Source organism: Syngnathus scovelli, chromosome 6 (genome assembly GCF_024217435.2).
Source record: "Syngnathus scovelli strain Florida chromosome 6, RoL_Ssco_1.2, whole genome shotgun sequence".
NCBI lineage: Eukaryota > Metazoa > Chordata > Actinopteri > Syngnathiformes > Syngnathidae > Syngnathus > Syngnathus scovelli.
Genome location: NC_090852.1, coordinates 12,809,325 through 12,824,982, shown reverse-complemented (window position 1 = coordinate 12,824,982; position 15,658 = coordinate 12,809,325). Strand labels below are relative to the sequence as shown.

Genomic DNA, 15,658 nt, shown 5'->3' with positions numbered 1-15,658 from the left:
TTTTCATGGAAAATTTCATTAAGAGGTAGGGATTGAACAACCAGTTCTTTTTCTATACTCAAGACGACTAGAATGTGATGGCTAAAGAGCAATCGAACAAGCTATAACCATCATTGGGCAGTGGTCAAGTCGATGCTTTGCCTAGTCAACTAGTTTTTATCGTGTAAGGATAACTGGAGAAATAATGTGCTAATTGGAAATGCACTGCATCAAAATGTTAAATAGTGCATTAATAATAATTAATACAGTGTACAAGATTTGAGGATTTATATGCTCTTTACAGTCATCCCAAAAAAATACAACGTACAAAACAGGCAAATGCACAATTGCTGGTGATACACGCGGATATGTGCATCCATTGCTGAATATAATGTCATTTCACTTCAATGGCTTTAAATATAAATATAAAAAAGCGAGAAGTGTTATTTTAACTGTTCAAATGCTGTCAACTTAATAGCAAGCCCTCTTGATAGCTATCAATACAGTGAATCTCCACTTTCCAATGGCCATACTTACAAACTCTTCGCGATACGAACCAGAGGCTTGAGATTCTTTTGCTTCTTATGAACTGAATTTTGAATTGCGAACCCACTACCCAGCTCCCCCCTTGTCTCCTTGGCCACTCCCAGTTCGTCAAGGCGTGTTAGCAGTGCAAAAATCAATACATACATAAATACAGTACAGTGTACAATACGGACAGTAGTATTGTGCAGTAATCGAGGATGAAGATAAAAGTAATAGAAGAGACCGATGACTATCGATATAAAAGTCGAACTCATAAAGCATAGCGAGGGCATGCGTATCATTGAGCTTGCAAGGTAGTATGGCCAGAACAAGAGCACGATTGTTTGATTGAATATTTATTGTGGGTGTAAAAGTAAGAAGACAAAGAAAAACAACTAAATATAAATAAAATAGCATTTTAGCTCAAAAAAGAGTGGGAAGAAGACATGTGTGGTATATACTCCCAGAAGCCTGGAGTCTATTAGACCGGCAGCAGAGAGCTCCTCCATGCACCTTGCGCCTCTTCATTTTGAATTTATGCGTTGGGTGTTTATCCCGCTGAATAAATAGCTGAAAGTGCAACAGTGACTGTTGCTGGGGTCCTGCCCCCTTTTCTTTTACTTCACTCAAGTGGCAGTGTATATGAAACTAACCCTAACCCAAAGTCCTATAAATGTACACATGAAAATCCAGCAAGATGGATGGATGGATGGATGGATGGATGGATGGATGGATGGATGGATGGATGGATGGATGGATGGATGGATGGATGGATGGATGGATGGATGGACGGATGGTGTAAAGTCAGGGTCAACTTTATGAGACAAGTGACATCATTAGCTGACAACTATAAAAGAAGCACCCAACCTTGACAGATGATGCAAAGCTCCAACTGTTGTTTCACTGAGATGGAAATATTAGAGACAATTATCAAACTGTCACCATCTCAATGGGCTTTGATTTGCTGCCATTTGTTATAGGCATTTACACAAAACACACACACAGTAAGTAAAGTAAAAGAAAAAATATGACAGATTTGGATGGCCACACACATAGACACACACACACACACACACACATAAACACACACAATTTGCAATCGACCCAGTTGCTATCTTTAGACAAATTACAGCTGAAAGGCCTGGTTTGTACTTGGGGGAAGAAGCTCATTTTAGTAGTCTAAAACCAAAGCTAATTGGGTATTTTCAAATGAGAGGTAATTATTTGTTTACATCCTAGCTCTAACTGCAGCCTCCTTGCCTCGACTGCATTCATCAGGAGAATTGCCTTGGGAAAAGCTAAGCTGTGAAAAGCCTCAAACAATTATGTGGGCGCATTGCAAAGATTTTATGTGAAAATATATCAAGCATAATAGAGAAACACATCAAGTAAATAAGCTGGTCACTGGGCCACTGGTCGAATTTACATTATGTTTTTTCTGGGGTTTTTAATTCAAGTCTGTTAAGTATGCATGTTAGCTTCCTCATTATTGGTTAAATGTTTATATCTGCCAATTTTCTGTATGTAAATAATATATATGTATTTCTGTACATTTGAGTCTGAAGATGAAAAAAATGATAATTCAGGTGTTTAGGAAACCCTGCATAAAAACACTCTGAACCAAAATTAAATACTGTAAAGACATGGAATGTAAATTCTGTAATCACAAATGATAATGTAGTTTCTACCCTGATTAGTTTGAATAATACATAATAAAATAACTTGAAACAGACGAGAGTATTACTGGATATTAATTACTGACAATGATGAAATTTGCTCACAGAAATCAGCCATTCTTTACATTTAAGGCAGAATTAAGAGTTGTTTTAACAAAAGAAATAAAATAAAATGAATTAAATAAAAAAATAAACTGGCTTTGACAAAAACTGTGGGTTCTCACAATTTAAATTTAGAATTTACTCTGGTGGATCTGTGGGTTGGGGGCTGTCACCCCCACCAAATGCCTTGGCACCCTACTTGCCACCCCTACTTTCAGAATTTAATCAATAAACATCTATTAAAGAACAGCTCGTGCCTGATGAAGCTAAGCTTATGAAAAATTAAATCACGTCAAATCTCGATGGAAAAATTAAAAGGAAAAAATTAGATCACAGCATATTTTCAAAAAAATCATGGCAAATCTCGGTGCACCATCCAGCAAAAAGTCTCTTTTCTATTCTCTTGAGCTGAGACAGAAACAGAATCGTAGAGTATCGTGCCATCATTTCTTGAGAATAACACATCCTTTTTTCTTTTGCAAACCTGCACGAAATGTAATTTTCAAAATAATATTAGGGGACATGATGGAATCATGTTTGAAAAGAATATTAGTACGAATATTAAAAGATTAAAAAAAGTACGCCTTTTTCAGGCTTTTTAATGACCGTATAAAGAACATAAATTTACAGCAGATAAAGAAGTGTGTTTGGCTCTACTTAAGACATGATGAAAAATATGCCACTGTGATGAGTGCATCTGACAAAGAGCATAAGCAATGATGCATAGAATTATGCAAATAAGGGAATCTGTATTGCTATTGCAGAGTTTTGTTTTAAAAATATTTTTATTTTATTATTTTATTTTATGACGGTTGGTGCGAGAGTGATCAGTTGAAGCGGCTGCTGTTTGTTTGTCTGTCTGTTTGTTCCTGAACCATAAGACAGGAAATATTGTAGTTTGGGGTTAGTCTTTCAACCTCAATGCATCAAAAGAAAGTTGCGCAATACCATTTTGGGACGCTGACCCAAAGTGTATACCTCTAGACCACAGGTGTCAAACTCAAGGGCCGGGGGCCAGATACGGCCCGGCGTATCATTTTATGTGGCCCGCGAAGACAAATTGTGCATCAAATTCGTGTCATTACTAGAATTGCAAATTGTCTTCACTTTTAATATCTTTTTTTAAAAATATTTGACCAGTTTTTACTCGTCTGATTTGAAAACGAGTTATTTGTCAGTTTGTTTTGTAAGCTGGAAAGAAAGAAGCTATGACTACAATGCGGCCCGCGAAAAAAATTACTTTGACACCCCTGCTCTAGACAGTGAGTAATTCATCCCTGACTCAAAACTCTTCCGTGTGTCTCCATCATGCAAAAAATATGTATATCTGTCCCCTGCATCTGCTACATATCAAGAGTGTGAGCTATTGGACTAGACAATACATAAAGGCCCAGACTGATACTTGTTTGTACAGAAGATGGAGAAAATCAGTGGTACTATCACTCAGAAGATTTTTAGCAAGATAACTTAATATCAATTCATCTATTTATAGATACAAGCCTGTAGGCAGGGATGACTGTGAGTGTATTGCCGCAATGATGAAACACAGGAAGGAAATATGTTAAACAGGCTCATCTCCGCTGACCTTCAAGGGCTTAGCTCAGAAAAATGGAGGCTGTCGGCACTTTTAAACATATAGCACAAAAAAGCAAACCTACTTAGAAAAAAAGTAGGACTTGTACCAACCACACCATTCTTTATTGAGATTAATATCTGCAATAATACAATCCCTCCCTCCTGTTTGTTGTTTAGATGGTGTCCTACTGAATAACGTCTTAGTCCTTTGATGCTACTGTATTATTAAAAGGTGCAACCTGCGATGTTCAAGCTGGTAGAACGTTGGAATGCCGCCTCATTTAGCTACGTCCCACCCTATCCTTATGCCACTGGTCAAAGCAGTGATAACACTAACTGCAAATAATTGATAGTACAAATCGATAGCATGTTCACACACCGTAGGTGTTATTTTATTTCGTTTAACCCTTTTTTCAACACATTGCCGCGTCAAGTGCGTCAAAACAGAATGACTGAGACTGGTGCAAAGAATTGTGATCAGAACAAACCCACTTAGAGTAGTAGTGGCTGGTTTCCAAAGATAGGGACAAAGCATAAGATAAGGATAAAGAATAACAGTGACGGTCACTTATAAACAAGGGGGTGTTACACTGACATTGTCTGCAATAAATATCAGCTCATGTGTCATTATTTTTTTCGCACAATGAAATGACTGCAAGGAATACTGTAATGTGCAAATCAGTTATCAAATACTGTCATTGCTCCCATCGTGCACAAATTTCTATTTAGGAAGGGATACCTGTACATACATGGAATGACATTGATGAGTTGTGACTATAATAGAGAACATAAAAAAACTGTCTCTTAAAATGTAAGTTACTCTCAGCTTCTCCTTATCGGGAGTTTCCACAGCGAGCCACTCGCATGATATAGCTGGCACAGTTTTTTCAAGTTCAGGGAAATGCTGGTGGACTTTAGGAGGCCCAGGTCTCATTTAGAGCCTGTGGCCATCAATGGAGTCTGTGTGGAGGTGGTGCAGATGTGTAAATATCTTGGAGTGTTGCTGGACGACAAACATAACCAGTCAGCTCACGTGAACGCTTTGCGCAAGAAAGGACAATGGCAATGGCAACAGCTGTACTTCGTCTGTCTGACTGTCTGTCCGTCTGTCTGTCCACACCAGATGTCCTTCCTGAGGCAACCCATGCATTATTTTTCATCTGGGCTTGCGACCAGCAGTGGCTGGAAATCCGTGTATAGCGTACAGGGTCTTGCCGAGAGATGTTACCATTCGCCCTGTGTTGCAGCAGGGAGACACATAAAACATGCAGGACACCAGACCCTGAAGATTAGGATTGAAGATCCCTACTCTATACAGTCATTCGTGCTGTGCTTGGTGTAAACATTTATGTGGCTGCACTGACAGCAAGAGAGACCACAGAATATCGGAAAGACTTCTGAGCATGGTCTCATGACAGCCTTCATAATAATGACAAATAATGCTTTGCCGTTGTGCATTATGACTAGATCTCTCGGGACCTCTATTACTCACAAAAAGGGAACATACTGTTATTACAGCAGATTAACATCCCGAATGTATTTCATATATAGAAATACACATTCATGACAGATCAGCCGACAAATTGCATTACAGTCATGCAGCATTTATGGAGGATGGTTTTGTGCTACTTCTATCAATTTATTTTGATAGATATATCTAACAAAAAGCTATCAATACTTCATGTATAACCTTGCAAGAGCATACAGTATAAAGTGGGTCTGCATGCACTCAGAGCTCATACAAACAATGATAACACACTGGCATACACACTGTATCCATCCATCCATCCATCCATCCATCCATCCATCCATCCATCCATCCATCCATCCATCCATCCATCCATCCATCCATCCATCCATCCATCCATTTATCCATTTATCCATCCATCCATCCATCCATCCATCCATCCATCCATCCATCCATCCATCCATCCATCCATCCATCCATCCATCCATCCATCCATCATCCATCCATTCATTCATTCATCAATCAATTTATTTGATATTTTTTATTTTTTTTATTTAATTGTCAAGCCAATTTTAAGACAACCTAAGATAAAATGCTTTTTCTAAATGACAATTTTATTCATTAAGGGGAAAAAAACAGCCCTGTGGAAAAAGTCAAAGAAAATGCCTTGCCAACATTAATTCTTTACTTAAAAAAAATAAAAATCCCGATTTACAAAGATAGCAATTGGTGTTACATATACTGGATAACTACCATGCCATTTCAGACAATATTCAGAGAAGCCCTGGGACATTTACATTTTAGATAAAGCTGCTCATGCAGCATTGCAGCTCCACTGTGCACTATAGATTCACAAGGTGAATGCAATTGGGACAAAAAATGTCATCCCTGAGTCTGAGCAGCATTTGTTCCACACAGCATACATTCTCTACTGAAGCTGGGGATGTTCTGGCTTTTAAAAGTGTGTGTGTGTGTGTGTGTGTGTGTGTGTGTGTGTGTGTGTGTGTGTGTGCGTGTGTGCGTGTGTTTGTTTGTGTGTTGTGCATGCGCGCAAGAGAGAGCATTGTGCAATGGTTCTTAATCCGGGTTCAATTGAACACTGGCAGTTCAGTGAATGCGTCTCAAGGGTGCAGCAAACAGAAATATTTGTTTTTTCAATGCCATATACTGTAGTTGTGTGTGTCGAATACAAAACCTAAAAGTGAAGCACATTTTGAAGCAAGCTCACAACAATGCCTCAGAGAGATGACACTTTGACCACAATAATGGGATTTTAACATGAATGAAACAACACTCTTTCATTAAAAAGTTCTATGCAATCGCTATTCGTTCAACAATAGTGACAGAAGCTAGCACGCTTCCTCACCCCAAATGTGGAAAGGATAGGTACATATAGTCCAATGTTCACTGTTGCATGACACATTTTAGAAATGCATTTTTGATTCTATAGTGTATCTTTAAAAGAGATTTTTTCTACAGAGTAAAAATGTATTTTTCATAATACAAGCCCCCCCACAATTTTCAGACGCCATTTATAAAAAAAAAATCACCATTTACAGCCTTTGAGTTAGCGTAAGATATCCTTGATTTTGTGAAAACAGATAACTCGTATGTCTACATTTCTCTTCCTAGCATTAGTTAATTGGGGACACTAATATTCTACGGTGTTTGAATGCAAGCAGATGGGAAATGTAGAAGCGGGAATCAAAACAGCGGCACCAGAATGTCTATCTGCATTGTGCAATGCCCAAAGATAGAGCTCAGAACTCTATGTATTATTCTGGCTCATGGACAAAAGTCAAACAGACCCAAAAATTTATCAAATCAACCCAACACATGTCATATCACCAGATGGTTGTATTTTTATCAAGTAGACTGTGCCTCTAGCCACATCTAGTTTAAAGGCAGATAATTGCCTACGGCAGCAGAGTCTTGGATAAGGTCATACCAATAGCTTTAATTCCTTCACGAATTAATTAGTTGTATTACAGTTGACAGCTACTGACTGCAGTTGAAGGATATCAATATAATTGGAGCATTTCTGTGATCAAATCAGCGCAGCAACTGCATTGCAGTGACGGATAATTACTTCACACATTTAATTGTGTCGTCATTACCTTCACTTAACTTATTCAACTGCAGCTTTCTGAGTATTGCATATGTACAAAACATGGCAGAGGAAATGTGGTGCATTTCACAGGAAACACCTTCACACATACAATTTAACAGTTAACTAACAGAGACTTGATTTGAGATTTGGCCACGGAAAACATTTTGCTGTGAAGCAGCAGTACTGCCTCTAGTCAAAAGAGAAACCATCCAAGTCAGAAATCTAACCCATTTAATTAATATACAAATATATTATTGTATAAAAATATTGGAGATTTTAATGAATGTGTAATTACATAAAAGAAAAAACAAATCTGGGCAGCAAATGGCAAATACACCAGGTTTGTTGGTTTGATGTATAGTGTGGGTGAAATAATGTAGAGGCAGAAGTGCCTTGTGACTTGACTTTAAAAAAAACCCTGAAGAGGAGACAATGTTAAAACAAGCAGATACTGTCTCAGAGGAGACTTCTCTCATCTGCTCTCTTACTCATCTAGTCAGCCGTCACCTTTAGAAGTATTTCTTTACTTCTTAACAAAGCAAATTCTGACTGCAATAATGCCTGACATTGTCTCAGTAGTATTAGTTTTCCATCCATCCATCCGTCTGTCCGTCCGTCCATCCATCCATTTTCTGAACCGCTTTTTCGCACGATGTTCGAAATTCCTGGAACAAGTGGAAGATTGTATGCCTATCAATTCTTCTGGAGGAAGTGGAAAGGCCTGTGGAAGGCCAAAAGCAGCTGATGGCTATAGGGAGGCCAAGTGGAATGCACCTTTATGGTCAATAAGGCAAAAACTGCATGTCTCCTTGGTGAGGTATTCTATTGTATGCATGTTTGGAGAGACCATGTCTACTGGTTGACCTGAGAGTCTCAACTTGCTTAGACACCAAAGACCACAAAAGAAGTCCGATGGATATTTAAAATCGCATATACCTATTTTAAAACTAAAATCAAAAGTCTTGGCTAGAGGTTTAATTCACAATGGAGTGATGCATTTCGACAAGAGGCAGCAATAAGACAAGCATGACTATTTTCCTGAGAATAAGAAACACTTGATTAAAGTAGAAACTATTGGATGGGGAAAGTGGAGGACGAAAAACTAAAGAGAAAGCGCTTGTAACATTAAGAGCTCTGCAAGAACTTCTTGCAGCTTAATAGTGTAAGTGACGAAAAGAAGGAAAGGTTGAAAAAGAAAAAGAGCAAGTTGTCAGTCATTCTGTATTAGTTGTTTGAACACAAACAAAATGAAAAAGAATACATAAAAAATGCGGTGTAATATTCTTTATTATCCACCAAGATATGAGATTTTTTTTTATCTGCTTAGCAATTTGGATAAAGGTGTGTGGAAAGAAAAACAGCCATTTATCACAGGAAATGATGCAAACCCATCTCCCTTTTTTTATTTGTATGCATTTGGAGCATGCGGTCTTGATGATCAAAATCACAGGCATTAATGTTTACCATAATACCAAAGGTTGAGAAATACATTGTACCAGATAAACGAAAGAAGATAAAATCATTTTTTTGTTTGTCAAAACACATTCGGTGAGATGCAATTTCACAGCTCTGCTAAAGACTGGAGCGGAAATAATGTACATGTTAAGAGCTCAACGTCTAAATGGGGGGAAAAACCCTCCCCATAACGATACACAACGCATAACAATCATTGTTATATGGAATTCCAAAAAAAGCAGATAGAAAGACTTCACAGCTTTTATCTGGATAGGCTGCCCTTATTTTTCCTTCAGAGTCTTGTGGGAATTGACAGCAGATACTCCAAGGGCAACCATTGTTCTTTTGAGCTGCATAACACTGTGGAGTGTGAGTTTACGTGTGAAACATCTCAAAACACAAATGAACTGGAGAGAAAACAAGGCTATGTGAATGGGGTGGGGAAGAGGGGTACTGGGGGGGGGGGGGGGGGCAAAAGCAAGCTAGAGAAAGATACTTTGATGCACCTTTAAATAAATCATTTCATAGCTGAACAAATGAGTAGCAATAGACAAGCACACAAAAACTATGCCTCCTGGCATGCCTAAATGATATTTTCTGATATTTTAATTTTGACAATTTTAAAAGACACCTGAAAATACTGCAATGAACTCTCCAAAGCCTAAAATTACAGCAAATTGCATGCATGCAGTCACTTGAGGAAGCATCTGTCATTTTTGAGCAGAAATATTAACTCAACCCACACAGCCAGAGACAAATTATATGACACATCTGAAGACCGCAGACTGGGCTGTAGTATTGTTTGCTTTGGGACAAGATCATGCAAGTCATTTGATGTGAACTGGAAAGAAGATGATGAATTGATCCAGCAGGCTGGTGGCTCAATCGCAGGTTGTCTGAGCATTGAGAGAAATTGGCAATAGTCCTAGAGCCATGGCAATATAACTATCCAGCAGAGAGCAAGAATATTTTGGCTTAATTTTGCAGCACTGAGGGAATTATGGCTCGATAGCTTGATTCTGATTTTGAAATATTAGATCTTAGACTCATAATATTGAGTTTCTGCCAACTTGATGCAATTCTGGCAGCTGCCGCTGTTGCGATTTTATTGCTCCAGCGAGTATGGAATCAGAGATATGGCTACTTCCATAGCTTCCCACCATTTGTTATCTGGCCAGAGGAAGATAACATAATTTGATGCACCATGCACCACTGATGCTTTGGACTGGGAAAAAAAAGACAGTGGTAGGTGGGAAAACTGGAATGAGACAACCAGGGTTGGAATGGGGGGTTACTTGAAAATGTTATTCCTTCCGATACAGTTCCAGGTTTTACAGGAATAAAATTGTATTCAGAAATACAATCCAAGTACACCTAAATCTTGATTTCACGTGGACTTTGGGGTCCAGAATTTGGGGAGCAGATGACAATATCAGATTGAGTAAGTCATTTTGATGCTATGTGAATTGGATGGAGGAGAGAGTAAATCAGCCACTTATTCTACTTGTGTGTCTGGCGACACTTTTTGACTTGTGAGTGACTGTGTGGATGAGGTGCCTCCCTGAACTTCCCGCTTTCCGAATGAATAACAATCCTAGCTATCCTTAACACTGTAATAAAGCAGTAATAAAGATCAAACAGCCTAACTTTTTATTATCTAACGTCTTTAAAGTGATCATGGAGTTTTATCAGATCACCAGCGCTAAGGTTTACGCGCTAGTCATATAACTTCATACGTCTCTCTATAGTCCATTTAAAATGCTACTTGAAAATATATTTACAAGGGCACACATAGACAAACAACCATTCACACTCACACCAACGAGCAATTTGGATTGTCCAATCTGCCTAAAACCCCCAAACAAACCTGAAATCAGGACTGGGCCAAATAGTTTTCAACTGCGCTGGATAAAGTATCAATAGTTATCATGTGGCTGTCAATAACAGCTCATTCTTTCTATATCTAATTTCTTATTTGCTTGAAATAAAATGGAATTTGTCAACTGGTGCCAAACTATAAAACAAATAAGCACATGGAGATAGTTGGGTTTTGAAAAATCAATCAGAAAGCATACCCGACCCCTCTACAATGCCTCATACTAATCACAAACACAATTTCTCATCCTCAAGACAAGTAAAACACAATTAAACTGAATAATGATAAGCAAAACTACACATTCATCAATATACTATACATTTGTGCATTATTGGACATAGAAGTGAACAGATAATCAGCTTTCTGATGATCCTATAATCACATTAGAAAGAGAAATCCAATTAGCCTGTATTATACATCAGTTCCCTTCAGCCTCCCTTTGGAACTACCACCATGGATGACAGAAAAATGACTAAGACCTTTACAGTCTTATCCCCCAGCTTCATAATGCCTTGCCAGATGTATTCCCTCTCATAACCCTTGCTGTACAGTCACTGCACTGTCACATATATTCTGCACATCGTTCCCTGTAGCAGCACCTTCTCTCAGTGGCCAGAGACTAAAATAATAAAAATGGCTACATTTTTTTTTTTTTTGCCCAGTAACATCAAGCAACATTATAAGATTTTCTTTTTTTAATCCATAAATTTTACTCAACATAATTCACCACATGGTATCTCTTTAGAGTGAGCCCCTATTTACTGCAGTTGGTGGAGACCCACTGGAAATAGGTTTAAATCTGTGCAGTCGAGAGACTATATAATATACAGTGGTCCCTTAATTTACAAGCGACCCAATTTGTGAGTTTTCGAGTTTTTCACCTTGAGTTCACTTGAGTTTAAAATGTGATTCTACACCGCTCCAGTCAAGTGAAAAAAATGGAGCAGAAAGTGTGATCCTCCACTGCTCCAAGTACAGTTAAAAAAGTAAATGAAGCAATAAAGTTCGTATCTCACTGAGTGCCGAAGGTTAGTGAGTGTTTGCGCACAGCCCAAATGTTGTTTTTTCGTCAGGGTTCGTTTAAGGATGCAACAATTCAGGTTCAAGTTTATGACCTGTAACTCATTTTGTATTCACTCAAATTACGCATATAAATTGATTTGCTTGAGAGTTTAAATTAGAGGATTATAATTTCTAGAAATAAGGATGAGATGCTAGCAAGGTAAAGATTTCTTTGCAATACTCTACTGTTCTTAAAATTCTTACTACTCTAACAATTGAGTGGTTATCATAAAACTCATTAGAACTGCTCACAAGTCTTGTGACCTGGCATGATCATACACTAAAAGAAATGAATATGAAAGGTTTGCACGCAAGTCTAAAGCATGACAAGTCAGCGCTAAATGAAGAGTGGTGGGCTACAGATTTTTGTTGCCGAGAGAATTCTAACACAACCAGTTAGTGCCACACGGAGCGTCAGGACAATCATACTTGACAGCAACATCTTGAGAGCAAACGAAGCACGCACAGTTACAGCGCATTATATGTTCGACTCACATTGCCATGGTTGATGAAACCGTGCTCCTTTGCGATGCGATCAGCCTCCTCAGGGCCTCCATTAATCTGGACAGCCCAAGCATTGGTGTAGACCTCTGCAGTATCAATCCAATTCAGTTCTGCTGTCAGGACAAGGACTGTCCATACGTGCAGCAGAGCCACTTGGGCATCCATGACAAGTGAAACACAGGGCAGTGTATTTGTGGGTTTATCACTGCGTCACAGCCAAATTGGAGCTGGGCTCTCTTGTGGTGGTAAAGTAGAACAGTGGCCTAGAGACGACAAAACACAAAGTGAGTGATAAAGTCAAATATTTTCTTGATGGTGTCACTTCTGGGTCAGAATTCCCCACTTACACCAAAGCGAAAAGTAGACAGCACAGCCACAATATTAATGAGGTTGGCAGTCAAACTTGACATGACTTTTTACAACCCTTTCAATAAATATGTAAAGCAGTTAACTATACATACTATACATTTGTGGTGATGATTATGAAATGCACATCCTTATTCGTAAAATAAGAACTGTGTGTACATGTTTTAGGTACGTTTTTTTTTTTATTGGATGTAATTAAATACTTTTTGCATTGTGGTATTAATAATAATTAATCAAAGGGAAATTCATTTAGGATTTTCTGTACTCCACGCTGTTTGAAAATTTGATCTGTGACGGAAACATACAAGACTACAGCATTTTAGTCATTTCTGCTAAATGACCAGCAGGGTCAGTGTGAGACCAATGATATAATGACAATTGTCTTTGTCCCCTCTTGTTATAATCCACAATTGTTTAAGACAATAGGAATCAAACTGCAATGTTATCAACAAAACCCAGCTAAATTACAACTAATAGTCTGCTACTGGGTATTTTTAGGCCATGAAAAAAAAATCTTCTCTAATGGACGACCCCATCCCCCAATTATACTGTTAAATCAAGGTTACACAGTACATGCAAACTGAACATAGAATGGCATGGAACAGACAGACAGAAATGTCTGTTTCCTGATCTCTAGGCAGTCGTGTCTTTTCAAACGCCAGACCTGTTCTATTTAAAAACTGAGCATTTGCAAAGGAAGTCAAGTATTGGTTTACTGTTCTAACTGAGAGACTGAGGAACTCTAATACAGCAATTTCCATTGACTGAACAGCAAAAAAACTATGTGTTGCTTAAAAACAATTTCACAGATTCTTCCTTTTCTATGTTAGATTCTTCCAGTCAGCTCATCTTATATTTTTTTCATTTATGCAAACAAAGCTGGCCAAAATGTAACTTGCTGGCTCCACCGGTGAATAGTAAGTAGGTAGCACAACATAACCAGCACTTGAGTTCTATTTCAGGCTGTGCCCAAGTTAAATCAGCACCCACCACGCTTCGGGCTGCCCTCTAAAAGAATGCACAGTAGTATGTTGCTGTGATTGTGCGGAAGAACCTTGACAGGTGAGTGTCCATTTATAAAAGCAGATGAAGTTCAGTATGACAGGAAAAAAATGCGTATTGCACTGTGCTCAGTCAGGACACACAGTAGGAAAAGAGCTTTTTACCTGAGATGCACTGGAAATTGAGTGAGCAATGAGATAGAGTAGCTGTTCATCAGATCCAATTTTTTGCTCTTACTGCAATTCGACAGTGGGACTTTCAGAAACTGCGGTCTACGAATGCAGCAATGGCCCCATGAGTAAACAATATCTATAATAACCTCTTGTCTTCCTATATTGTTCTCCGATGCTTGACTGCTTTGTGTCCTCTGTAAATACTGTTTCCGATGATCTTACAGCTGAAATTGATCTGCACTGCTGTAACATTTTCAACACATAACAAGGTTAGGTCAAGAGTGAATCTATAATGTTGTAAAAACAAATGAACCTTTCCTCTACGAAAAAATATGTAGCAACTGTATGCACTATGCAGTGTATACAGTATTTGTGTGTTGCAAGTCAAATGGGATTTAATATTAAAGGGGGGAAAAGCCACATTGCTTCAATACTAAACTAGAATCAAACGATATTAACTGGAATAAATTATAGTTAAGGTGGAATCTTAAAAGCTTACTGTTTGTCTTGCTATGGTGACCTTGACCCCCAATATCAACACACCCATCCAAAAAGGAAAGTTAACAAATCTGCAATGGCCATAATTTACAGGTTTTATATGTCGCTTTATTTACCCCAACTTCACACCGTTTATTCCCGTGAAGCTTGATTGGGAGGCGGGGAGTGGGGCGTTTGTTTTTCTGAAAGTCAAGCCTACAAAACAGTCAATTTACTTGTTATTAATTCCTACCGCTCGCAAATACATGCAATTGATGAGAGAAGTTGTCTAATGAAGGCGTGGATAATTATGAAACAAATTAATGCATTGTCTGACTGTTTGTTGTAGGCTGTAACGTGCATATAAAGCCATGAATATGAAATTGACTATATGCAATGAAAAAATGCTTTAGTTGTCATAATAAAAAAAATAAAAAAATCAATGAGTGACAGTCTTACCTCCTACAAACTTCAGAGAGGACGCGCCGCGGAGAGCGTGTCCATTGTGGTGCTCACTCAAGCCCCCTAGAAGAGGTCCACCTGGGTTGGATCACATTGCCTAGGAGCGAGACTGGGGACGGATTCGCCGTCACTGGGCAGACTGGTGAGAGGCTTGTCGGCAGCTCTGGCACAGATTTAAGGCTAAAATAGAAATGAGGTTTCTGCTAACGTTTCAATTGCACCCGCCCACTTTGCCATAGCGACCCTCCCTGTGGGAAACACGTTTTACTCGTAGTTTCATCAACAACAAAAATGCGCTCGTACCGTGACATGTCAAAATCCAAGACGTCATGCACTCCATCCCCATCTTCAGCCGGACGGGACTGATCCTTTCTCCCGCCACTTGTCCTTTAACTTTACAATTATTTCTATTATATTGTCGGCTTAAGATGAAATCCAATGCTAGCTTGTCCAACTTGCCATCCTCAGCATTATTTTATTTTGCCGGTGACTTCAACCTTCGAAAGCAATTCCTCTTTCCTTTAAACGCCGTTTTTCTGTTTATAAGACAGAGTTGCACAAACGTAAACGCGAGTGTCGAAACGGGTAAATTGAAGCTGCAGGGGGTCAGAGGAGGATGGGAGCGCTTGAGAGCTGCTGAATGACAACAAACCTGCTCCTTTGTCCGGGAAATGCGTCACACCGAAAGCGTATAGAGCGCGTGCTTGAATCGTGAAACCATAATTGTTCGGAGGGGTGCGGCTAAAGGTCATTTAAATTGTCTTCTCTGCGTTTATACAAGAAATAATTAATTTGGATGAATGTTTTAGCTATACAAGAAGAGATAAAACCAGTTAACTCGTTTAT

The 15,658-nt window shown here is 38.7% G+C and overlaps 1 protein-coding gene across 2 annotated transcripts in view; it reads right to left on the bottom strand.

Moving 5' to 3' along the window:
* The window catches only part of furinb (furin (paired basic amino acid cleaving enzyme) b), a 44,062-nt gene extending 28,590 nt beyond the window's left edge, over window positions 1-15,472 (bottom strand). The window contains exons 1-3 of one of the 2 annotated variants that reach the window (XM_049722532.2): window positions 15,116-15,472; window positions 14,810-14,992; window positions 12,324-12,595 (exon numbers count right to left, since the gene is read on the bottom strand). In XM_049722532.2, the coding sequence (XP_049578489.1) occupies window positions 12,324-12,497 (174 nt within the window). In that variant the 5' untranslated portion in view covers window positions 12,498-12,595; window positions 14,810-14,992; window positions 15,116-15,472. Of the gene's footprint in view, window positions 1-12,323; window positions 12,596-14,809 lie in introns of both variants that reach the window. The other variant, XM_049722531.2, reaches the window with a different exon arrangement.
* Between the last annotated feature and the right edge of the window lie 186 nt (window positions 15,473-15,658).